This window comes from Phytophthora ramorum (genome assembly GCF_020800215.1).
Source record: "Phytophthora ramorum isolate Pr-102 chromosome Unknown Phyram_PR-102_s0007, whole genome shotgun sequence".
NCBI lineage: Eukaryota > Oomycota > Peronosporomycetes > Peronosporales > Peronosporaceae > Phytophthora > Phytophthora ramorum.
The window spans coordinates 3,285,190-3,310,735 of record NW_027150653.1 but is presented as its reverse complement, the minus strand read 5'-3'; the positions used below and the strand labels follow the sequence as shown (position 1 = coordinate 3,310,735).

General features: G+C 55.7%; 7 protein-coding genes across 7 annotated transcripts; 4 read left to right on the top strand and 3 right to left on the bottom strand.

Annotated features, from left to right (window-relative positions):
* Positions 1–32: 32 nt before the first annotated feature.
* Positions 33–2,122, top strand: KRP23_9045 (uncharacterized protein; the record flags this gene model as incomplete). The annotated part of the gene is made up of 3 exons (XM_067894558.1): positions 33–237; positions 303–373; positions 437–2,122. 3 exons carry the CDS (start codon positions 33–35, stop codon positions 2,120–2,122), a joined length of 1,962 nt encoding a protein of 653 aa, XP_067743984.1.
* A 1,010-nt stretch (positions 2,123–3,132) lies between these two features.
* On the bottom strand, positions 3,133–5,947 carry KRP23_9044 (Serine/threonine-protein phosphatase 2B catalytic subunit A1; the record flags this gene model as incomplete). The annotated part of the gene is made up of 3 exons (XM_067894557.1): positions 3,133–3,278; positions 3,361–4,684; positions 5,192–5,947. The coding sequence occupies 3 exons, from the start codon at positions 5,945–5,947 to the stop codon at positions 3,133–3,135; spliced, it is 2,226 nt and encodes a 741-aa protein (XP_067743983.1).
* A 1,315-nt stretch (positions 5,948–7,262) lies between these two features.
* Positions 7,263–7,859, bottom strand: KRP23_9043 (uncharacterized protein; the record flags this gene model as incomplete). Its single annotated transcript, XM_067894556.1, has 1 exon — positions 7,263–7,859. One exon carries the CDS (start codon positions 7,857–7,859, stop codon positions 7,263–7,265), a length of 597 nt encoding a protein of 198 aa, XP_067743982.1.
* A 931-nt stretch (positions 7,860–8,790) lies between these two features.
* On the top strand, positions 8,791–11,161 carry KRP23_9042 (Tyrosine--tRNA ligase 2, cytoplasmic; the record flags this gene model as incomplete). The annotated part of the gene is made up of 2 exons (XM_067894555.1): positions 8,791–11,000; positions 11,074–11,161. The coding sequence occupies 2 exons, from the start codon at positions 8,791–8,793 to the stop codon at positions 11,159–11,161; spliced, it is 2,298 nt and encodes a 765-aa protein (XP_067743981.1).
* A 129-nt stretch (positions 11,162–11,290) lies between these two features.
* KRP23_9041 (Integrin-linked kinase-associated serine/threonine phosphatase 2C) lies at positions 11,291–12,364 on the top strand (the record flags this gene model as incomplete). Its single annotated transcript, XM_067894554.1, has 1 exon — positions 11,291–12,364. The coding sequence occupies one exon, from the start codon at positions 11,291–11,293 to the stop codon at positions 12,362–12,364; it is 1,074 nt and encodes a 357-aa protein (XP_067743980.1).
* Positions 12,365–12,452: 88 nt separating this feature from the next.
* KRP23_9040 (putative gamma-glutamylcyclotransferase) lies at positions 12,453–13,013 on the bottom strand (the record flags this gene model as incomplete). The annotated part of the gene is made up of 1 exon (XM_067894553.1): positions 12,453–13,013. One exon carries the CDS (start codon positions 13,011–13,013, stop codon positions 12,453–12,455), a length of 561 nt encoding a protein of 186 aa, XP_067743979.1.
* A 1,275-nt stretch (positions 13,014–14,288) lies between these two features.
* On the top strand, positions 14,289–14,762 carry KRP23_9039 (uncharacterized protein; the record flags this gene model as incomplete). The annotated part of the gene is made up of 1 exon (XM_067894552.1): positions 14,289–14,762. One exon carries the CDS (start codon positions 14,289–14,291, stop codon positions 14,760–14,762), a length of 474 nt encoding a protein of 157 aa, XP_067743978.1.
* Positions 14,763–25,546: the final 10,784 nt, after the last annotated feature.

Below are 25,546 nucleotides of genomic sequence, written 5' to 3'. Positions count from 1 at the left end.
TGTTTTCAAAAGTGCGGCGGGCAAGGTTCAAGATGACTATTACGACGCGATCGAAGCGCGTGTCAGCGTTTGGCACTGGAACCCCCACACCAGCTACGGTGGCACCCGGATCGTATGCAACCGAGCAGGCCATCACGAGTTTTGGTGCTCGCGCTCAACGGCCACTCTTCTCCAGCTTTGCCACGTCGGGAAAACGCAACCTCAACGAAAACAAGACCACGTCTGCGATCACCCCTGGTCTCGTAGTTGCCTCGTACTGATTTATCTGGGCTCTGATAGTCTGACACATTTGCTGCGCGCAGGCCCCGGAGCTTACATCGATGAATCACGCCACCAACACGGACTACCACCATCAAATGTCTTCGCCACTAAGGTACAAAGCTACCTATGTACCTGCTCAATATTGAATCTCCCGACTAAACTTTGTCGCTCGCAGATATCTCGCTTTGCTCCGAGTGCACCGGGGTCTACAATATTTGGCGCATCTAGTGTTCAAGACAACCCGGGCCCGGGCAGCTACCTGCGCCCTGCTTCGTCGCCACCTTCCAACAATCAACGAGAGCACCAAGGCCCCCACAAGTTCGCACATTTAGTGAAGCCGTCAGTACCCGCTATCCCACAGCGACAACAGAGCTATGGCTACGTACAGGTGGGTGTTGAACTCCAGCGACAATCTCCGCCGGGTGAGATCTACTCAGGCATTGGTCAGGATACGGTGGGGCCTGCTGCCTATAGCAGACACAACCCGATCTGGAATGAGAAGAAGAACGCTGCGTCATCGCTGAATTCGACTGCTAAACGTGAAGTTTGGGAGGAGAACAAACAGCTCGCCAAGTTTCCAGGTCCTGGTCAGTATAATACTATCCCCGTTCTTGAGACTGCAGCGATCACCGCGCCACCGAAATCTCCTACGTTGATCCCAGAAGGCCAGCGACCACGCATCGGTGCACGCCGCAGCCAACTCCGAGCGGCACGACAAAGCGCAGTCTTTGCATCCAAAGTGCCCATTATCCCGGCACCCAAACCAGTCGGAGTGTATGACCCCGATCGAGAGCAGGAGCTTCTAGCCAAGGAAGGGCGAGCCGAGCGCTATCGCCAGGAGCAGAACAAATTCAGTGGTGTTGGCGTGAAAACTGAAGCATTTGGATCCGCCACAGGCCGCACCCAGTTGACGTCGCAGATCGCCACCCCCTTTAGCCACCCGACGTATACCACTACGCCAGGCCCAGGCCAGTACAGTGGCGCTGGCAGAAATTCTACGTCGAAGCAGCTCGGAAGGAAAACGAGTGGAGCGTCGATTCCTCACCACCGTGCCGATGGAATCGGGTTTTCGTGTGCGTCAGAGCGCCCTTGCTTAGCACCTACGAAGGCACCCGCAGCACCAGGCCCCGGCGCATACAAAAGTGAGACCCCACGCTCGCTCAACAATTCGGTTAAAGGCAAACTCTGCATCGGCCGAAATGGAGTCTTTGGAACCACGTCGGAACGGCAGGTCTGGGGCGAGCTGGAGCGCATGGATGTGGAGGATTTCACTCCAGGCCCTGGAGCTTACTCCGAGACAGGCTCGTTCAACACTACACAATTTCTGAATTCTGCCGCATTCAAATCCAGCTCAGCCAGGTTTGCGAAGAACGCCCCACCGCATGCCCCACCCCACGTGCACTGTGTAGGCTCTCAGGTCACTCCAGCCGTTGGGCAGTACAATGTCTCCAATGGATTTTCTACCATTGCCTCGAGCACACCAGTGATTGAGGAATCGGATGCTCCGAATTTCTTGTCACCTCGCGTACCATTCCTTTCAACGCAAGAGCGATCCGTGTTCAACACGAGGGACGTTTGTGATGTACCAGGACCTGGAGCTTACAGGGAAAGCGCTGACGTTGCTGGCGCCGTATATACGAGATCGAGAGATGTTCGTTTGACAGTCGGAAATGAAGCACGATTTCGCGTGAAGCCGACTGTACCCGAGGCCGTCGGGCCAGGAGCTTATTCTATCCCGGGCACGGTAGGCACCAAGACTTTCAACGTGACCATGACCCGAAAGGATAAAGGTAAATCTGCCCCCACTCGAGCTCGAGGCTCCCCCACCCAGAAGAGGTCGCCAGTCACTCACGCGCGATGATGGAGTGCAGAATGTGTTGCTTATCCCGTAAGCAGGCCCTTCGAAAATACGAGTGCAATGAAATTCAATTTTCTCAACAAAGGCTGAAAATGTAGGGAAGCACGTGGTCTTGAAAAATACGTTATTCAAACTCGTAACTCCACCCCACTTGCTTGCGTTTACCCGTCAGCTCTTGACACTTCAAAGTTGGCGATTCACCTTGATAAATAAAATGAGCCCAAGGTTGGCGGTCAGCCTTGCACTGGATGGCGGCTGCAATGGCTGGTTGCGATAGTATCAATTTGCACAGCACACAATAATGTTTGCTGGTAAGTTTGTAGTATTTCTTTGCATGCTGGAAAATACTTCGAAGTAAGTTATACAAATATAATTTTCACTTCAATGTATTATTCGGAGGAATTAGGGAAAAGGGCGTACTCAAGCTCGACTTGCGTGACATGTCGGCAACAAACAGGATGCCATTTGGTGCACTTGTACAGCAGTAGTATCTAAGATTCCCAGCGTAGCACCAATAGAGTCTCAGTCTCATAAAACTTGTAGTGTAGCCTTCATTTGGAGTTGTACAAATTCTGCGGCAAATGTTTCGGTACCAAACAAGCAAGGTCGCGAAATCATGGGACTGACACCACAGTGTACTGCGTGGCTCAAGCCATAGGAAATTAGCCTTGTGGTCGTAAGCGCTCTTGTCGGTAGCAAGTTTTATGCTGCTGTTTAGTTGCTTCGTGCAAGCAAGAAGGAACATTGATAAATCTACAAATTAAGATTTCTCCTGGGCGATTTTCAGCATAGATGACATAATGCAGGTGAATGCCTACCGGTACGCCTTAAAAGCGTTTTCAAGTCTGAAGGCAACAAATGGATGCATAATACATCGAAGTATCATTCTGAACTTGTTGTTTTTCATTCTTTGATTCATACTGTGGGCAGAGATATCGCGCTACTGTGGGTTCTATTTTGGCATTGGGGGATACTTCGCTTCAAGTTAGACACTATCGATACTCCTGCGACTCCTAGCTGGAACCGTGCAGGGCCTTCTTCCACCGCAACAAAGCGCGGTATGCGAACAGCAAGAAATCTTGCTCCGTAATTATGTTGTCTGCGTTGCAGTCCATTACTTCCATCAAGAGACTCAGTTCGTCTTCCGTCGCGTACGCATCTGTCAACAACCAGAAAACAGATCAGCTACTTTAACACACAAATACGTAGCCAGTCGCGAGCATCAATAATAAAAAACGTACCGCTGTCCTGCTCAGCGAGAAGCACGACAAAACTCTCTTCCACCAGAACGCCATTGCCGTCAAGATCCAAGAGCGAAAAGTAAAGCTTGAGAGCCTGCCATTGCGCCTTGGTAAACACATTAATCCCGCTCGCTTGGATAGGAATGTGGCCCTGGAGAGTGGTGGTTAGCTGTGCAACCTGCTCGAATGAAGGCATCGGCATCCAGTCTGTCATACTCTTTCGTCGAACAGGGCCAATGGTTTCCGTGACTGTGTCATTAACTTCGTTGCCGGCCGGCGCCTCGCCAGTCGAAGTCGAGCGCTTGAAAGGCGTTTTGTAATGGGGAATCCAAGAGGCTCTCTTACCCAGGTGACCGGGTGCCGAGGTAATTTCCGAGCCATTCTTCTTTACGCCGTCGCGCGCAAAATACCGGTCGTAGAAGCGCACGAAGCCTGGGCAAAACTTCCAGCCGCTCACGATACGGCCAGTATCCCACTTTTTCTTCTCTTTCTCCTTTTGCTTTTTCTGCCTTTTCTCCATCTTCTCCTTCAGTTTCCTCTCCTTTTTCTTTTTCTTCATGTCTTTCTTCGACTTCTTGGCAGCGTCATCGGCAGGTTCGGCACTCTTCGACTCGCCAACCAGTTCCCAATCCTGCAATGATTCGCCAACGGCCTCACATGTGTCCGTGGTGCTGTGCTCAGCGTATTTGCCTTCTAGGTCGGTTATTGGTGCAGAAGACGGAGGCGATACGGGGAGCTCAGGATCTTCCTCCTCGATCTTGTTTTCCAACGTTGTTGCAGGAGCACACAGCGACGAAACGAACGACAACTTACGATGTGGATCTGTAGCCGGCGAGAGCGACGCCGTAATACTGGCTGCTCGCTCAAGCGTGAACCGCAGTTGCCGGCACACATTAACTAAATCATAGAAGTCGATCGGCAAGAACGGCAGATTCTCCTCCAAGAACGCTTTGACAGCCTCCTCTTCGCTTGGGCGAGTAAACGCAAACTCGGCGTATTGACTGCGCTTGTGCTGCTGATACTGCAGCAGGCGGCCATTTTCCTTTTCCCACGGAATCTTCAACGTCGCTCCAACATTGTGATTCGTGTTGCAGTACTCTGGGGCAGAGAATACGGTCACCACCGCAGGAAGTACAAGTTCACCATCCTCGTTTTCTTCCGCACGATCCGCCTCGTGGCGAAAATGCTCTTTGTAGCCGTTCTCTTCCAGCTCATGTGCACGAACAATTGCCAAGAGGTTGTTGCGCTTAAGAAACTCACGGCATGCGCGCTCGTTAAACGTGAAGGAACAGCCGCGCATACTGTTGGGCACCCATTCCTGCTCCTGCGTTTCACCCTTAGCCGGGTCAGACCACAGCAAATCGCATAGCGCTCCGTTCGGCTCGGGCTCCATGAATCGGTTGACAGCGCCGTTAATATCCTCCACGTACGTGATATCAGGCGACAACCCGCCATGCACGGCAAGGAACGTACCATGCATGGTTTCAAGGCGAGCGGCCAGCGGCATACTCTCGAAGCACTTGATCACGCGGTTGTACACCACAGGGCCGTATTTCTTGAGGCACTCTGCCCGAAAGCCATAAAATGTACTCAAGCTGCGGCACTCGTGGTTGCCACGCAGCAGATGCACGCTCTCAGGAAAAGCCACCTTGAACGACAAGAGCAACAATATAATCTCACACGAAGAAATACCGCGGTCCACATAGTCACCGAGGAACAGGAACGGATTGTCGACAGCCGGGGAGCCGTGCACTCGGAAAAGCTCCAACAGGTCCTGGAACTGGCCGTGCAAGTCGCCCACGAGCGTGTACGGCGCACGAATGGAAATTACGTTTTGCTCCAGCGACATGAGGTTCGTAGCACGTCGTACAATCTCCAGCGCACTGGACACGGGGATGGTGCTTCCGAGTCGAAAGAGGGCGAGGATCTCCTCCGGATCCAGCACGTGCATGACGGTTCTCGCATGTTCTTCGTCAGCGTTATTGTCTATGATCATCTCGCTCTCGAGCGCGTCGGCCCCAGCTGCAGTGGCCGTGATGACAGGCACATTGCCAAAGTGCTGCACCGTGTCCTGCCCGATGTCACGGTCTGCCTGTTGCCGCAAGTAGCGATTGAAGAGCGTCGTGTCGGTGGACACCCGCCGGTGGTGCGAGCCCTGCATGCTGGCCATGCGCATGGGACCAGCCTCGGACTTTGCGTCCAGATCCGCGCCGCTGCCTGTGCGCGTCAGGTCCAGCGCGTGCGTCTCCGTCATTTTAGCCGCGGTGGCCTGCGCTGCCATGAAACTCTTGAGCGGCGAGGGACGCGTCACGTCTCGGTCTTCCTCCGGTCCATCCAGCTCCTGGTTGGAGCTACTCGCGTCCAGCGCCAGCTTGAGATTGGGGTTGCACTTGCGCAGCGAAGACGAGCGGCGGCGGCGCGCCATGGGCGGCTGTGGCGTGGCGGGCGCATAGAAGCCAACGCTGTCGGGTGCCGCCTTGAGCTCCAGCTGCGGGAAGGCCAGCGCGGCTGGCGCCGACTTGGGCGGACTCGGCACGCTGGCGTTGGCGGGCACAGCGGCCAGGAAGGCGTTGAGCTTGCTGGCCATGGGCGTCGAGACGGGAAGTAGGAGCCTGGAAGGAGAGCAAGGCGCGCTGTGCGACGCCGCGTAACTACCGGTCGCTGCCTATAAATACGGCGTCGTGTCGGAGCGCGTCTGGACTCGAAGCAGGAGCGGGCTTGACGACTCTCTCCCCGCGCTGATGTGAATGTGGAGCCAAGCGGAAGAAGGAGGCACAGTTATTTTACCGCTGCGGCTCTGCAGAAAAAAGACTTTTGTGAAAGTTCCTCCTGCCCGCGCCATGATTTAGATTGGCGCGCGGCCCGCGCCACCTCTCAACTGCAACGGCCGTGCCTCGCCTTGCCTGACTGGATTGCAGAGCCTCTAGCTCAGCTAGTATTATAGCTGCTAGCGTAGCAATGCCATGCCATTAGCTACTGCGTGCTAATTTAGCATGGCCTGGATGCAAGCAAGAAGAATTTAGATGCAAGGATAGCTTGACAAATTGCCAAGGCCCTTGGTACTGATATCTGTCGTTGACAACCTACGGTAGCTGGTCATCTGCAGATAGCTTGTTGCACTCCGATGACTATCCGTTCAACGCCACTTGATGCAAGTCCAGCAGCTTGCCGGTGGATTGCTGGGACGAAGTGCAGTCACCAACCTCAAAGGAAATGTGAACCACAGGTTTCCTACTTGTAAGGCCTTGCTCGCCACGTTGCCGCGGACTTTGCAGTGGAGCCCAGCGTTTGGCAGTCGGTACACCGATGGTCTCCAATTCGGAGACCGTGCTGTCGCCTGTTGGCCAGCAGAAACAGGCCCGAAGGAAGCTGCTCGGAAAGCGTGGCGGTCCCTGATTTCATCTTCGCCTTCGCGGCGAGTTCGAGGCTCGAATAGGTGACCCTCACGTTGAAGCGGCCACTTGACGCAAAGATATCGCTGAAGGACATGTAGCCATCAAGCCAGTCGAGGGAGGCGGTTCGCTTCAACCGCCATGCCAAGTCGATCGTAAACAGCACTTCCGCTCTGTGACAATGCGGCTTCCTCCCGATTTGAAAGCGCAGCATTGCCTTCGCTGCGAAGTTCGCGGCTGGAATTCATTGGGGTCGTTACGTGCATATATGTGACAAAACTCTATTGAATCAATTTGAAAAAAAATGCACAACCGCGGGTTGCCTTCTTCTTCCTTGGTGACGACAGGCGCTCTTAAGGACCTGGCTAGAGGGCACCCCCGACTGCACGGTTGATTGGGTCACCGATTTCTGGGGTCCTTGGTATTCAGCTCGTGAAGCAAATATACATCGAATACGCCGTGCCCGACAGGACCGACCGGTTCATGTCGCTCGCCACCTTCGCTGTCGTCTTAGATAAACATGCTTCGGACAACTGCCAGATCCTGGACGAGCTCGTGCATGAGCAAGTCGAACTCCGGGAGGTACATGGACAGGAAGAGCGTCGTCGAGATCGTGGTTGCGCCCGAGACGTAGTGCCAGCGTTTGTGCCACTTGTCGTAGCGCTCACCGCCGGGCATGCCGCAGTAGAGCCACGTGAAGCAGCAGAGGACGCCCAGCAGCATCTTGACGGCCAAGATACCGTACCACTCGTTAGACAGTGTGTGCTGGCCCGCGAACACGAAGATGATGCCGAGCGTGCCGCTGATGAGCGCGTCCAGCAGCAAATACTTGGTCTCCTTGGAGCGGTGGAACATGGTGGAGGCGATAGCTGCACCCATTTGCAGCATGCCGCAGACGTTCTGGTCGCAGCTGAACGAGATGAGTGCCGCCAGCGCGTACACCAAGTTGGAGTAGATGAGGCTGTCGCACCACGCACGCTTGGCGTGGCGGTGACGCACCTTGCGCCGCGAGGACTTGGCGGGCGATCTCTTGCGCAGCCCCATGTCCTCGCAAGCGGACGCCCACTGCGGTAGGAACGGCTGGATGTTGAACGAGCACAGGCACATGGTAGGGAGCCGAGGAGCGCGGCTACGATGTCGTTCCAGGAGAGCGAGCACTTCGGACTGCCGGGGAAAGACCGCGAATGGTGATTGCCCGACCATTGTTGGCCTGAAAACGAGCGGTTATGGCCTGATTGTGCTCCAGATTTGAAACGGGCTTGTTCGACGCTACTCACCCAGCACGGATACAGTTCGGTGGCAGCAGCAGCCGCCACCTGTATGGACTGTCGCCACTGACGACTGTGTTTAACAGGGTTTGGCAAGCACACCGTATGGCATCGTATGGCACCGTGCTGGGCCGATAGCAACGCTAAAAATAGGGGCCACCCGTGTATCCAATCACGCTGATATTTTTAGAGTGCTCGAGGGTGTACCGCGCTGATGATGCCGCAGAAAAAGAACTCGCCAGGCAAAGCAGACATGTTCACGGCAAAGATGACGCCCACCCCGGAGCTTCAGTCGAAGCGGAATGAATGCTCGGCTTTCTTCTTCAAGCAACAGTTGCGTGCCGGGATTTCAAAAGGGAACTCAGGTGCGCCCGGCCCCGTGAAAGCACGCGAACGCAAGGGTACGACCGATGCGGCGACGACTGCCAGCAGCAAGCAGTTGCCGACGGCGAAAATCTGAAGTGCGACACGTGTTGGATCCGTTGCAAGAGGCGCGTCAGAGGGCCACCGACCGGGGTTCATGTACACGTCGCGCCACCGAACTAGGTGACGGATCTAGACAGTTTTCATCCAATCAAAGAGGGCCAATTTATCATCACACGAATTTTCTTCGCGCAACGTTGGCACAACCTTGGCACAACCTTTCTGTTGATGATACGCGCCACACCACTCATACACAGCCTGGTCATCGGGTCATTCCATCAGCACCAACACAGCGACCGACGGCCAATTGGCAAAATCCCAGCTCTCTCGCCCGCATTCTAGACTCGATGGCGCCCCCGCCCGCCCCCTCTTCTGCTGCTGCCGTCGTGCAGAAGGGCTTCTCCGCTCTAAACCTGGGCACTCCCTTGCCCCCCGCACCCGAGGTGGCCGCGCTCCCCATCGACGAGAAGCTCGCCAAGCTCGCAGCCATCACGGGCGCACCGCTATCTTCAGAGCACGAGGCCCAGCTACGCGCGCTCTTCGCCGAGAAACCACACCCCATCGCTTACGATGGCTTCGAGCCCTCGGGCCGCGTAACGCTCGCCGCTGGCCTACTGCGCGCGCTCAACGCTCAGCGCCTCATGGATGCCGGCTGCCACGTGCGCCTGCTCGTGGCGGACTCGCACGCTCTGCTCAACAACAAGTTCGGCGGCGACCCCAAGAAGCTGCAGAGTGTCAGCTCCTACATGGTGGAGGTGTGGAAGGCGTTGGGACTGGACACCGAGAAGCTGCCCAACCTCGAGATCATGCTGGCCTCCACGGAAACTGCGCGTCACGCCGGCGCCTACTGGTCGCAGGTACTCGACGCCGCCGGACGTTTCACGGTCGAGCGCGTCCAGCAGTGCGCGCCCATCATGGGACGCAAGGCGGACGACGCTGTGCACAACACGAACCGCATCCTGTACCCGCTCATGCAGGTCGCCGACGGCTTCTTGCTGCAGGCTGATATCTACCAGATGGGAGCTGACCAAGACGCAGGCAACGAGCTCGTGCGCGATTACATTGCGCAGAAGGAACTGCCCAACAAGCCCGTCTTCCTGTCGCACCCGCTGCTACTCGGCCTAAAGCAGGAGCAGCTCAAGATGAGCACCTCGGACCCCGAGTCCGCCATCTACGTTGATGACACCGCTGCGGAAGTCAAGACGAAGATCAAGAAGGCATACTGTGTGCCTGGCGAGGTGGAAGGCAACCCGGTCCTGAACTACTTGAAGTACGTGGTGTTTCCCTTGCACGCTGAAGGTGTTACGCTTGAGCGCAGCGAAAAGAACGGCGGCAATCTCACCTTCGCCACCTACCAGGAGCTGGAGACGGCATTTGCGGGCGAGAAAGTGCACCCTGCTGACCTGAAGCCATGCCTCACCAAGTACATCAACGCTCTGCTTGAGCCTGTGCGTCAGCACTTCGCCAGCGGTCCGCTGAAGACGATGTTCGCGAGCATCAAGAAGCTCAAGGTGTCCCCTACGCCGGACGCTGACAAGCTGGCCAACCTTACGCTGCCGGGATTCCCGGAAGCTGTGAAGGAGTGGAAACCGTCACCGCTGACGCTTGAAGAGCGCTACGCTGTGGCCCGCTCTGTAGGGGAGGAGTGCATCCAGGAAAACGAGCTGCAGGCTCTTGTGGAGAAAAAAGACCACCCCGTGTGCTACGATGGTTTCGAGCCCTCGGGTCGCATGCACATTGCTCAAGGTGTCCTACGTACGGTGAACGTAAACAAGCTCACGTCAGCAGGCAGTGTGTTCCGCTTCTGGGTGGCTGACTGGTTCGCCATGCTGAACAACAAGATGGGCGGTGATATCGACAAGATTCGTCTGGTGGGTCAGTACATGGTGGAAATTTGGAAGTCTGTTGGTATGGACATGACCAACGTCGAGTTCCTGTGGGCTTCCAAGGAGATTATTGCGCACAGCGCCTCGTATTGGCTGCGTGTGATGGACATTGCTCGCCGCACCACGATCGCTCGCACGCTGAAGTGCTGCACGATTATGGGCCGCAAGGAGAAGGAGGGCATGCAGGCGGCCCAGATCTTGTACCCGCTTATGCAGTGCGCTGACATCTTCAACCTGAAGGCCGACATTTGCCAGCTCGGCATTGACCAGCGCAAGATTAACATGCTTGCGCGTGACTACTGCGACCAGGCGAAGATCCGCTTCAAGCCCGTCATTCTGAGCCACCACATGCTCATGGGACTGAAGGAGGGTCAGGAGAAGATGTCCAAAAGCGACCCAGAGTCGGCTATCTTCATGGAAGATGCAGCGGACGACGTTAGCCGCAAGATCGAGAAGGCTTTCTGCCCGGAGGGTGTCGTGGAAGCGAACCCGATCCTGGATTACTTGAAGCACATCATTTGTCCGCGCTACGCCGCGACTGGTGTGACGGTGAAGCAGGTTGACGGCACGGAGAAGACGTTCGTTGCCTACCAGGAGCTCGAGGATGCTTTTGTTGCGCGCCAGGTCAACGGCGCCGACCTCAAGACGGCGCTGACCAAGTACTTGAACGAGTACGTCCCCGATGGTTGATATTCTTGGTGTCTTGTCCGTACCACTAACTTTTTGTTTTGTCTTTTATTGCAGGATTCTGGAACCTGTCCGCGAGCATTTCTCCAAGGGCGAGGCCAAGGAGCTGCTCGCCAAGGTGCGCTCATTCCGCATTACGAGATAGGCATAGCGTTAGACGCATTGGTGCAGTGTTTAACGGTGAATACCAGAAGCTAAACCAGTAGAAACTCGCCTGATTACGACCACTGAAAAGCAGAGTCAGAATTCTGTCCATTTTGAACATCGGTCTCCGATGAACGGCTCTGCTACGAGCTCCCCCCACCGACTGCAGCGCGCGCTCACCAAAGCCCGCGCCGACAGCAGCGATGAGCCACTACGCGGCATCGCTGATGACGTCGACGTCGACAACGAGGTGTACGGGTCAGAAGATGGGGAGGAGGAGAGCGACGTGGAGAACCAAGAAGAGCAAAGTGCTTCGGAATCGGCTGGGGTTGTGACCGTGGGGGTCAAGAAGAACGCTATCAGGCTGCTGGACGTGGCCTCGCTGTCGGTGGAAGGCTCGCAGGGCCACGTCAATGAAGACCGCTTCGTGGTGGCCAGCAACGAGCGGTTCCACTTGCTCGCGGTCATGGACGGCCATGGGGGATCATGGGCGGGCGATTTCCTCGTGGATGAGCTGTTCAAAGCCATAGATAAAGTCTATGATGATGGATTCGACCAAACCAAACTGAAGGATGCCATGGAGGAGCTGGACCGCTCGTTTTGTGCCATGGCGACTCGGAAAATGGACACGAGCGGTGCATGCCTGCTGGCCGTCCTGCTGTATGTGGACCCGAACACGGATACACCGCAGAAGATCGTCCTCAACATTGGAGACTGCCGCGCGATCATCCAAGAGGCACCGGAATCGGATTCAACAGGGAAGAAGGCGAAGGGTAATTCGCCGGCCCCTGCGGCTGCAAAGACGCTTGCATTGTCAGAAGATCATTGCGCCAGTAACGTGAAGGAGCGAATGCGTGCACTCAGAAGTGGGGCCTACATCCAAAACAACCGGATCGCGGGTGTGCTCGAGCCCTTCCGGACTATCGGCGATATTGACGTGAAAGGCCCCGATATGAAGAACTGGGTTATCGCAACGCCCGAAATCCGGCAGAGTGAGCTGCTCGTTGGCCGAAGCAACCTGGTGATCGCCACGGACGGCGTCTGGACAGTTCTAAACAACGACCGAACCATGGCGCTCGCTCTCAAGGAGCTCGGTGCCAGTGGAGGAAGACCATCAGCCGAGTCGGCTGCCCAAGCCATCGTCAAAGAGGCTCGGGAGTTCGGCAGCTGTGACGACGTTACAGTGATTGTTGTCTCTGTGTAGGGCAAACTCATCATATTTGCAAACGGTAAAAATGAAAAGTCTTGCATTGAGCGATGGAATTACTTCACTGCGAATGTTCTCGCCTGCTTCACCCACCCACAACTGCCTCCCACGCGCCGTCGAACTCCATCCCGTCGTTCAGCTTGCTCTGCACGGCGTCCGTGACGTCCTCTCCGTAGATACACTTGAGCACGTCGAGGTTGGGCGTCACGGTGCGCGAGCGGTACGACTTGTGCATCAGTGGCGTGTAGTTGGGGATGCGCTGGAGCTTCAGCAGGTCCTCCCGGACCGGCATGATGTACGCCTGGCACGATACCGTCTGGTGCTTAAGCTTGCCTTCCACGACGCTCACGGGGATCTCCTCGCGCAGGTAATACTTGTCCTTGACGGCCTCCAAGATGTCCAGTGCCGCCAGAGCATCTGCATCCACGCGGTAGACCTCCCCGGGCACCTGGTAGCCCTCGGCGGGCGCCCGGTACAGGCAGGGCACACTACGGTCCGGGTTGAGCACGAGGTGGAACTCGGCGCAAGCCGTGAGCCCCGTGCCCATGAATTCCGCCTTGCCCGTGAGCTCCGCCGGGTGCAGGTACCGCTCGTAGTTGACGAGACCGCGCTTGAGCGTCCCGTACACGAAGACGTACGTATCCATGTTCAAAGCAGAAGATCTCAGACTTCCGAAGATTCACAAATGACCAGCGAAAGTAAGAAGACGCAAGAAGATTTTTTTTTCTTTTACTCAAAAGTTTTTTTTACACAATAAGTCATGGCGGGCAAAAATGGAGAAGCTTCGTCAAGAGCATGGAGACAACAGCAGCAGTGCCATCGCCAGAGAAGTATCCAGACATGAAGCGGCGACGATTAGACTTGCCGTCGAATGGCCGCTGTGATTCACGCAGGGCTACTTCAACCGAATTACACGTAGCATTTTTCATGGATCAACTGGGCTTCTCACCGCCCTTCAAGGCAGGGTATATCTGGCACAAAAAGGCAGTGTGGCTTAAAGCCGCGGTTTTAATCGTCCTAATATCCGGACAACTTCCTCTTAATTTGAGGCATAGATATACACTTCATCGTACATTTACATCCGAAATGCATGTATACGGATGTATAGCCGCTTTAAGTCACACTGGGGGGCTAAAAGAGAAGTGCTGTAGCTGGTGGTTAAACGCTTGGAAGTAAATTGCAAAGTGACATTATAGTTAGATTGCCTTGTCGGTTTGGTTTCCAGGGTCGCTACCTTCAGTGGCTCCCTATGACCCTCTTACTCCTCCATCACTACTTTGTCTTTCACGTACATGTACGCTACTTCAGCGTGTATCTCACCATCTCATGCTCTCTTGCTTTTCCCATCGACTGATCGACTCTGTCTTCCTCCTCTTAGCTGTCACCACCTCGCCCCAGTCTTGCCTGCATTGCCACCGTGCAGATGTCATTGCTTCCCCAACGCTGTTTGCACCAGTAGTCAAACACCACGTCGATGTCAGCTGGCTTGGCAGCACATCGTCCCAGCGCTCGCCATGATCGCAGCCACTGTCCCACCGCCACGGTCAACACCGTCACGCACTCTACGAGAGCTGTCTTCCCAATGATGGCTCTGAGCACTACAAGTGCCGCCCCCGCAGTTCGGGTGGATGGAAGCTTCAAGAAAATTCCACAGCTAACGTATACCACTCCGTTCAGGAAAGATAGCACAATACGCAAAATTCGCTACGCTTACCTTCTAATTATCCCAAAACAAGGTGCAAATCGTACCAAAAGACGCAGCGTATTGCCGCCATTCGTTTGGTGTGCTCAGATCTGTATGGGACGAAGTATTGGCGTTGCAATGGCTGGCTGACCGGGGCCAGCGTGTCGAAGCAAACTGGAACATAAAGCCTCACTACCAATTTTGCCCACCCTCGCCTCAAGCACCACAAACAGCATCATGGCAAAGACCACCACCCCCTCCAAGACGATGCTGACTGACGTCCAGCGGCACCACATCCTGGGCGCCCTGCTATTGCGCTCTAACAACGGACACCTGAAGCGTGGAGACCTCTCGGCTGTTGCTGCAGCAGAGGGCATCCACCCCTCCACCATCTCTCGCCTCTGGGTCCGGGCCAAGCCGGTGGCGGCAAGCACTGACCGTTTCGAATCGACGTCACGCAGGGGTCGCAGTGGACGACGTGGGTCTGACTACTCCCTGACTCTCGAGAGTCTGCGAGGTGTCCCTGCCGAAGAACGATCCACCGTGCGCTCTGCTGCTGCAGCGTGGGGTATGGCCCCTACGACGCTGTTTGTGCAGCTAACGCAAGGCAAGTTGCGCTCGCATACGAGCGTGGTGAAGCCCATGTTGTCGGAGACCAGCGCAGCAGTTTTTCCTCTCACATATCCGCCACGAGTCCATGCTGTACGCTAATATGCTGAACACTGTTGTAGCGGGGCTACACATTCGGTTCACCTTCTACCTTAGTGCAACATGCACTAAGGGATACATTCAGGTTGACCACTCCACAAGGTGGTCCACATTCATAGCCCAAAACATATGACTGGTAGAAAGTAACATCTTTCTACCAATGAGAGTCATTCAATAGATAGGGGTTCTGCCATCCATCCAATGGCAGAACCTCTCATTAGAAATATCAGTTTTAGGAGGAAACCCCATTTACAATCAATACAGTTCTCATTTGGCACCAAAGCTATCGCTCGGTTCCTTTATCTAGGTTTAAGTATACTTGCGGATACAAGTATACAGAACTTAAGTAAATTACTCCTACGCTTCCTCATACACGTGCGCACACGTGTAAGCTTAAATAGAGGGTCTAAGCAGACCCATTCCATAATTCCCCATCGAAGACTCCAGACGAGTACCCATGCGATGTTGTTGGCTAACCCCCCACCAATGTAGCTCAATGAAAGAGCCCCCGAAAGGGAGAAGGTGCTTCGATTCCACCCATCGGTAAATATTATATGCTCGTATGACTGCTGCAGACCTGACATCAAAGGAAGCACCGACTACAAGGACGCGGGAAAAGGGACCGTATTGCGTTACGGGAGCAGCTTGAGTGTGCCTTGTTGATGGATAGGTGCAGGGTCTACAATTCTGTCGCTGGCAAGACGCTGATGATAGGCATTGATGAGGTCGCTGAGGTTTCCCTGGCGATGCAGCTGCCGAAGCGCCGTGAGTACAGCGTTGTGTCCCTTTGACAGCACGCCTAGCGCGCCGAGGTACGCAGTGACTTTGTTTGACGCTAACTCTCCGAGGTGACGGACGTTATCTTGTAGCTGGGCGATGACTCGTCGAGCGTGTTTCTATCTTCGATGACGAGCTTCATGAAGGCAACAAGCTGCTTGGCGTCTGATTTCGTTTGCTTGTTCGTGCTTAGCCATCCCCACGAAACGGCAGTGTACCATGCAAACCAGGTGTCCATAATCCGTGCAACCTTGGCGTGGGCTTCGACCGTTCGCATAAGCTCCGAGAAGTGGAACCAGCCGTCTTTGGGTTGGACGAAACCCCAGAGAACATTGTCGATCATTCGTTGGTGATATCATCTTCGAGCGGCGTCGGTCACACGCACCTTAGCCTTAGAGGAAGCGTTAACGCGCTAACCACAACAAACGCCTGGCGTCTCTGTTGTAAGCTTGCCTTCCAGTCGTTTCCGGGTACCGAGTACCAAACGACTTGCGAACTTTCAGGTTAGAGTTAAACTCTCTATATTAATCTCACTTGTAAGGTTCTAACTACTGTAAACTATCCGCATACTGAACTCCTGTCTAAACTGACGATCTTCCAAATGGGTGGCCCCCATTTGATTCGCTACGGTAAGTCCGATTCCGTACCTAGTGTGATGTACACCATCGTACTTGACGTGCTGCGGAGTGCCATACACCAACTCGTGTGAATTACGTACTCGTACTTAAGGTGACCAGTGTGAACCACACCGAAGAACAATCGGTCTCCCCCTTTCACAAGTTCTTTTGCTCGGCAATGGTGTAGGCCAGCGTGGTCCCATTACACCCTCCCACACCCAAACGGGAAGCACCTGTCCCAGAGGGAATCCAGCGACGGAGAAGGCCCTGCCTCATTCTGCATTCGGCGCCCGAGCGAACACGCACCAGGCCCAACGGGCACGCGACCCAGACGCCCACATCCAGGATGACGAAGACTTGCGGCGCCAAAGCGCGTAGCGCTGCCGATGCCAAGAAGAAAGGCGATGCTGCCCAGGCGCAGAAGCCTCCCAAACACCCGAGAGCAAAGTCCGCTTCCAAGAAGCCAGGCGGTCCGCTCTCTCGATCCAAGGCTGCCAAGACCAAGTCCCGATCCAGCAGCAAGCGCACAACGGTGCAACTGCCCGGGCTGCAGGAGGCCAGCAGCAGCAGTGAGTCGGACACCGACTGTACGAACCCTGGGCTCATTCTTGGCGACGAGGATAGACCGGATGTCGACATGGAGGAGGCTCCAGGAGCGAACGACCAGCACACGCCGCTGGCACCTACGGCAACGCCTCCAACGACCTCGGCCAGAGGCAAGGAAACTCCAAGAGCTAGAGGCGGAGCCTCTACGCCCGATGAAACCCAGCCGGGTGCCCTGCGGGACTCGACAATCGAAGGAGAGGATCACAGAGCGCACGACGCCCCTGATTCGCAACCTGCGGACGATAAGCAGGCTGACGCCGATCGGGCTTCGTCCGTCACGGAGATGGAGGTTGATCAAGGCCCGAGTCGGGACGCGAAGAGTTCGCCTTCGGAGGACGTCTCGAACGAGGTCGACTACGACGAGTCGGATTTCGAGAAGGGACTCGAGCAAGGGGAGGTCAACGACCCCAATGCTTCCCCAAAGCTCACGGAGCAGCAACGCGCTCTCCATCCAGGAAGTCCCACGACTCCTCGCAGCAAGGCTGCCGTTGAGCGCAACGCGGAGCGAGCGAAGGCCGAGCCTGCGCGTCGAATCAGATCGACCGAGCGGGAACCGCAAGTCATCACCAACGTCTGTGGGTGAGGAAGACGTCCCGCTTGAGCTGCTGCAGCGCGACAACCGACAACACCTCAGCGAGCGCGCTCGAGATGTGAAGGTCGCCACCGAGCAGCGTCGAGACTCGAAGCGCAATCACGAGTCTGCGACTCCTCGAACGCGAGAACAACTTCTCGCATTGCGATACTGGTCCGTCCGAGACTACAGCGAGTATCTCCGGTGGAGTCGGGAACCTGGGCAAAGGTTTCCGCACTACGACGAGTGTCCGGTCGTCTTGTACGACGACACGAGCCTGGCCCGCCAATCCTACGAACTTGAGTTCACGCAGTGGCTCCGCCCCCATTGCAGAGTTTCCGGATTCTCCGTATCGCCTCGATTGGCTCGCCCAGCTGCGTCTTCGGTTTCGTATGGCGAAGATGGTCGTCAACGGCCAGTGGCGCACCCGCAGTTTCGACCGCAATCTGCCCACCCCGGGGGTCATTCTCGAGGAGGTCCTTCAGAAGGTCCAGAAGTCCTGGCAGTCCCAGCCGATAGAACCTCGACGTGTTTTTGGCCGGGTTAACGCCGACCGGCTCCGTGGGAACGCTCATAAGCGTCCATGAGGTCGGCGCAGTCCTCCGAGAGGCGGCTTCCAGACTCCCACGTGTTTTGATCCTCTGGATAACCGCTCCGCTTCACCAGATACTGGTAGTGACTGATACGCCCGCGGCACTTCAGTACCCTCTCGACATGATAGTAGAGAGCGCCCTCATTACCAATCAGTGGGGGCGGGGGACGCCACGGACGTGTCGACGGACCAGGACACCTCGCGCCACTCGTCGGCGTCGTACACCTCGGCGAATGACGTCTCGTCGGCCGGGGGGAGCCTCCTGACTGCTGTGGAGAGATTCCAGAGGCTGCTGGAGATGCAGCGAACGGACCTTGTGTCCCTACGCGGTCACGTGCATCTTGTCGAGTCGACTGTTGAGTCAAAACGGGACGTCCCTCACGATTTAGGTCGTCTCGAGCGCGGAGCGCATGATCTGCGACAGCGGGTTGATGGCCTCGATCAGGAACTTCGTCAGGTCGCTCGCCGCTGCTCGGAGAGCGAACGAGCCCTTCAGGAGGACCGCGGTGCCCTTCGGGATCATCTCCACTGGATACGACAGCTCTATGCCCGAGTGGGCGCACTGGAGGATCAGATCCCTCAGAGGACCGCTGCTCCGCCGGCTGCTCCAGCCCCACCCCAAGCTGACTTGATACAGATGATGGCGAGCGTCCTTCGGCAGTACTCAAACTCGTCGGACTCTCAGAGTCATCTGCCTCACCAGGGCGATAAGGCTTGAGCCAGCGCACGTAGAACGTTGGATGCGTGGCCATGGCCGATGGCAGAGCCAGCGTGTACGCGTTGCCGTGGGCCCCAATGACCGGGAACGGCCCCACGAATCGTGGCCGAAGCTTGGTGCTGCCCACTGCAGTGACTGCCTGGATAGGGAGATTCTTAGCGTTTAAGAGGACCTGGCCCCCAAGGTTAAACACGTGCGTGTTCTTACGCCCTTGCCTGTCACTGTGTTCCTTTTGCGTGTCTTGAGCAGCCGCCATAGCGTCCCGGACGCGCTGTCGTACTGCTTCACTTGTCTCGATGAACGTGAGGAGGTTCCGTTTGACGGACGAACGGAGGCCTTGGAGGCCACGCGGATCTTCGGTGATAGCCTCTCCCCCACCCAAAATCGAAGCCGGTGGCAACGATAGCGGCGTACGCGGATGCCGCAAGCCATTTACGTAAAATGGGGTGAAACCCGTCGACGAATGCACAGCATTATTCAGTGCAAACTCCACTTGGGGTAGCAGCGTGCTCCACTTGGTGGGTTCTTCAGCGCAGACGCTGCGCAGTACGTCTTCCAACACACGGTTCACGCGCTCTGTCTGACCATCGGTCTGTGGATGGTCCGCTGTGGATATGTCCAATCTCGTACCGAGAAGTCGGAACAAGTGTGTCCAAAAGTGGGACACAAAGCGCGGATCTCGATCACTCACGAATGCCTCCGGGAGGCCATGGTGTCGAAAGACATTGTCGACGAAGAGCTGTGCCGCTTGCGACGCCGTCACGCTCTTCTTTACCGCGACAAGTCGCACCATCATGCTCAGTCGACAGACGAAGGCCAAGACGCCAGTGTGGCCGCGCGTGTCTGCCGGGAGCTCAAAGATGAAATCCATGTTCACCGAGCGCCAACAGTCAGCCGGCACCGGCAAACTCATCAATGGAGCCGACGACGATGGACACATTGGCACGTCTCACACGTCTGCACGTACGTGCGCACCCACTTATACATATGTAGCCACCGGAAGTTGCACGCTACAGACGTATACGTCTTCTCTCGGCCAAGATGAACGCTGAGCGGCGTGTCGTGTGCCTCGTAGAGGACTCGATGACGTAAGTTCTCGTCGTTGGGAACCACGATACGGGGCTCATCGCTTTCGTCTACCTGATAGTAGAGAAGACCATCTGCTAGTGAGTAGCGGTGCAACCGTGAGCGCTGCCGAGCAGTGAGTTTCACAGCCTTTTCAGGCACCTTCAGTGAAGTTACGAGATCGGAGAGATCGCCATCCTCTGCGCACGCCTCGCGTAGCAGCCCATAGAGTGGGGACTCAGAGATACGCAACGTGCGCCAGCTCATAGTCCGGACGCCGGGACAACGCGTCCGCGAGAACGTTCTGCTTCCCTGGTTTGTACTCCACCGTGACGTTATACTCCGCAAAGAAGGAGAGCCACCTCGCCATACGCTGGGAGAGGTGGGGCGACGACGTCGCTGTCCGCAAGGACGCATGATCTGTGTAGATCACAAAGAGTTTGCTGCCAAGCAGGTGTACCCGAAACTTTACGAGTGCGTACTTCATCGCCAGAAGCTTCTTGTCATGGACAGGGTAGTTCTTTTCAGCCGCCTTGAGTTGGCGCGACTGGAAAGATACTACCCGTTCTCTGCCATCGGCATCGACCTGCAGCAGGGCACAGCCTAGGGCGAAGTCGGATGCGTCGAATACCACACTGAAGGGACAATCATCGTCGGGCAAAGCCAAAATCGGAGCGCTCTGCAGGCTGCTTTTGATTGCCTCGAAAGCCTGCTGGGCTTCATCGTCCCACAACCATTCCGCCTCCTTCTTCAAGAGGTTCGTCAGTGGCCGTGCCATCTCAGCGTAGTTGGCGCTGTACTTGTGTAAGTAGTTGGCAAGGCCAAGCCACTTGCGTAAGTCCTTCTGAGATACTGGCACTGGCCATTGTGCGATCGCGCATATCTTCTCAGGGTCCGCACGGACACCATCCTTGCCAAAGAAACATCCCAAGAAGGGAATCTCTTCGGCTCCGAAGATACACTTGTTGATGTTCGCATACAAGCGATTCTCGCGCATGCACATCAATACCTCGCGGAGGTGGTTAACGTGCACTTCGACAGCCGTCTTACCTTCGGAGGCACGACTGTGCACGAAGATATCATCAAAGTACGTCTGTACGAACTGCCGCGTCGGCCGGAAGAGTTGAGTCACCAGTCGATTGAACGTGGCTGGTGCGTTCGACAGCCTCTGGGGGATCATGAGCCATTCCCACAGCATCCCGCTGGGTGTGCTCACCGCTGTGAGCGGGACGTCTGATTCCCGCATCAACAGCTGATAGTAGCCATCGACCATGTCGAGCGCACTGAAGATGGTGCAGCCCGCCATGTTGTTCTGTAACACGTCCTTGCGAGGGATTGGCGTGGACGCCGGGATGGTTGCTGCATTCAACTTGTTGAACGCATGTACCATACGCCACTTCCCATTGGGTTTACGCACGCAAAACGTCGGGGACGAGTGCGGCGACTTTGACTCGCGCACCATGACCGCGGCATTTTTCGCCGTAAAGAATGCGTCGATCACATCGACTTGCTCCTTCGGTAGTGGCCATTGGCGCGTAGTGCAATATTTGGTGCTCGGCACCATATTGATCTCGTGTCGCACACCTCGGTCTGGCGGTAACACCGACGGTGGGTTATCGCTGACGACATCCGAGAACTCCTTCAAAAGGGAGTAGTACGTATCCGACGGGTCTTTCAAAATGGCCGCGCCATATCGTTTCTGCCGCGAGGAGGTCCTCTCGTCCTCCAACACCTCGGGGTCCATGACGAAGGAGGTGTTGGGCTCGATCGATTCGAATTCGCGACGGATCAGGGCCATCTCCTCGAGCTCGCCCGCCTTCAGAGAGTCGAGAAACTCGACATACGAGAGCTCTTCGAGTTCCAGTAGCTCTGCTACCGCAGCCAGAATAGCTATGTCCCCGCCGTCCTTGTACTCGCCCGTGAGCACGTTCAATACCGTTGGTCCGACCACCCTATCCGAGGGGTCTGCAATGCGGCGTACTACGCCTGGACGTAGTCCCGCTGCAGTTGTGCCAGCCTCAGCGTCTTCCGACGTGGGAGTCTCTGCTTGCCCACACGTCCGTGCGCGAGCCCCAGCTCTAGCGTCTTCTCCTGCGTGAGCTGTCGCAGATCGAACGCTTTGTGTAGTGGGAGACCCCGCTCGACCACTCTCAGTTGCCCGAGCACCAGCGCTAGCGACTTCACCTGCGTGAGCTGCCGCAGCTCGAACGCTTTGTATGCCACCCGCCCCGTGGGCAAAGGCGACGTTCTCGTTCTTGAGAGTTTCATGAGCCTCATCCTGAGGAGCACACAAAAATCCCATACCTTCTCCCACATCCACCGAAGACTCATGAGCTCTCGAAGATGTAGAACACTGTCGGCATAGTCGAAGGCAGTCCAAGTACTTCCGAAGTACCTGCAAAGTGCCGTTCGCCGCGTGGCACACGATGTTCGTGCACAAACCCGTCTCGGGAAGAGGAGGGGACATGACCCACCAGGGCTCTGTCCGCGAGGGACTTGTGACTAGCACCGATGATGCGACTTCTCCAATCAATCCACGGCTCATGTTTAGCAAGCCAAGGCATGCCGAGGATAAGATCGTACCGATCGTCCATGTCGTGGACAATGAACGGTTCGACCGAGTTGAAATCGTCAAATTTGACGTTTAGGGATAGAAGAACCTTCCGTGTAGACACGATGGATCCAGTCGCCAGGCGAACAGATACGTTTGTATTTCGCTTAGATGCTTCCAAAGCACTAGCATACAATGCGCTGTTCCTAGCCACACTGACCTTCGTCGCGAAGTTGTAGGACGCTCCCGAATCAATCAGGACCTTCAACGGCTCGTCATATCCCTTAACGCTGGCTGTGACAACCAGAGGTTAGACCGCGCGGCGGCCACGGAGAGACACAGAAGTGTCGTCCCTGGGGCTTGCTCCCCAGGAGGTGGAGGTGGCAGGGCTACCGACCTCGAGGAGGAGCGATGTCTCCCAGCAGGGCGTCCCGCACCTAATGAGAGTCGCCGTTTTCCGACACCGCAGACTCGATCACATTGAGTGACGGAGCGGCCTTGCCGCGACCCGTCTTCCGCGGATTCGTTGGGCAGTTCCGACGGAAATGACCAAGCTGGTTACAGCCAAAACAGCGACCACTCGTGCGTTGATTGCGCTGGGGACGAGCCGACTCGGCCGACGAGATCTTCATAGGAGTGGGACCTTCCGTAGCCTCTGCGCGACCCGCGTAACCCTGCGCAGAGCGCACGCAATGATCTTCCAACATGGCGATGTGCACGGCATCGTTGAACGACTTTGGCTGTCTGCGGATGAGCTCAGTCCGGACCGGACCCGGACGGACGCCATCCATGAAGACCGTCACCTTAACGCCCTCAGAGAGGGGAGCACCTGCCATGGCAGCCTCGAGATTCTGCATCTCCATGACGTAATCTTGAAGCGTGCGTTTTCCTTGCTTGCACAGCAAAAGAGTGACCCGTAACGGTAGGCCACATTGGCCAGGAGGAAAGTCGAACGCAGTTCTTGTTCCATGAACGCCCACGAGGTGAAATACCCCGGAAACGAAGTCTCTCGTGTCATCGCCCATGCGCGTGCACGCCCTCCCAGATTGGAAAGCGCGAAGGCAACTGGGCTCTTGACTCGTAGATTTGCCCAGCGCTCAGCGCTATCTCGATTTCACGAATCCAGAAGACAAGACTGTCTGCTTCTTTGCCGTCGAACGTCGGTACCGACAGCCTGACGGGCTTCGTAGTTCCTTGCCGCGCGGCGTATGATGCAGGACCCGAGGGGTTCGCCTGCGCCACACTCTGCGCCTCAGCTCGCATCGCAGTGCGAGCAGCTTCCTGTGCTGCAGTACTCACGTGAGCAATCAGCGACGACTCGTACTTGTCGAAGCGTTCCACGCGTGACCTCTGCTGCTCTGCAGGAAGGTTAGGGAATCCAGCAAACGCTGCTTCGCCCAGGAGACTGACCATCTTTTCCAGTGTAGCCCAGTGGGCATCTGAAAGATGAGGAAAGTCCTGCCGGGACGGCAGCCTGCTCTCTGAGTCTTCCATACTCAAACAGATCTTGATTGTAGCGATCCGCGCCGGTCGCGGGAGTGACGACAAGTGCTACCAGGTGTGACGGGGTGGTTGGGAGAGGATTCAGGAAGTCCATGCTGATATTCAGCCACCGTTGTTCAGGAATTTCAAGCAGATGTAGAAGCCCCACAGGTTTTCCACGTACGGCCTTGTTGCACTGGCACAGCTCGCACGATGCAACATAGTGGTCGACTGTAGTAGCCATACTCATCCAGTAGCATTTTTCGAGGACGTGCAGCAACGTATTAGCTTGCCCTGGGTGGCCTCGGGTTGGGACATCATATTCCTCGAAAAGAACACTTTTGCGAAGACCGTGAACATCGGGGATGCAGAGTCGTCGAGGCGCTGTCGGTCTAAGCTGAAAATATAGCAATCTGTGATCCAGGGTGAATCGCCGACAACGGCGACTAGTGGTGCGTTTTCTGCCAACAGATCGCGCACAATTGGGCCGAAATACTTACTTGTAGCGTAACCCTGGTGGCATTCGCCCTCAATGCCAATTGATTGTGACGCCTCGTTTCCTCCGCGACAGACGCGGCTCCATTAACGGCCATAGAGTTGATTAAAGTCGAGAGGCTGATTGCTCGAGCAGTTCCGCCATTCCAGTCTGCCCGTCTTGAAATCGCGTCGGCGACTATGTTAGTGTTACCTGGCACCCATTTGAAGAGGGGCTGGACCAGGGCAAGCTCATTAAGCCATCGCGCTAAACGCTGGAAGCATGCATGTTGCTACAGCATGCTCTCAATTGTATGATGGTCCGTATTCAGGAAAAAAGGGTTTATCCAGCAAGTAAACCTTCCAGACCCTCATTGCATGTAGAGCTGCCAACAATTCTTTCTTGCGCTTGGGATAAATTAACTCTAGCTTCGTCAGCTTACGTCCACCGTATGCGATGAAGTGTTCACCTCCATTGTCATCCAGTTGAAAGAGGTAGCATTCCCACCGCGAAGTCCGATGCATCAACGTTAACGTGAAAAGCCTTGGTACAGTCCGGATGGGCAAGAACTGGATGTGAGGTCAGCTTGTCTTTGAGAATTGAGAATGCTTCCAGCCGCTAGGGACTGAGTGTGATAGGGTCCTGAGGACGCTTGTTGCGGGTCACTTGCTCAACGAATCCATCACAAAATCGCATCACGTAGACACAGTTTTTGATAAATGCTTGCATCTCGCGCTTAGGCTTGGGCAGCGGCCAGTCACGAATACTGTCGCACTTTTTTAGGATCCATTCGCACACCATTCCGCCCGATGTAGTCACCTAGGCCAAGGATCTCGGGTTGGCAGAATACGCACTTTTCGATCTTGATTTAGAGATTTTCGTGCGCACATCGCTCCAATACGTTGTCGAGGGCTGCGAGGTGGTCGCCCATCGACTCGGTTTCTGTAAACACAAAGAGATCATCAAAGTATGTTTGACACAAGCTGTTCAAGTCCGAGATGTTCACTTGGACTAGTCGGTTGAATCACGATGGACTGCTGGAGATAATGACTAGGTACCGTCTGGAGTTGCGAAGGCCGTGTACGGGACCGAATTCTCGCTCAGCTTTACTCAATAAAACGCCAGAGTAGGTCCATCGCAGAGAATATTTTTCCGCGAGCCATAGAGCGCAATATTACGTCCTTGCGCGGGATAGGTTTCGCTGGAACCTTGACCTTCGAGTTTAGACCACGAAAGTCGTGGACAATTCTCCACCCACCAGAACGTTTGCGCACGCAGAACACGTGGGCACACAGTAGGGGGAAGATGACGCTCTGATGATTCCTGCTTGTAC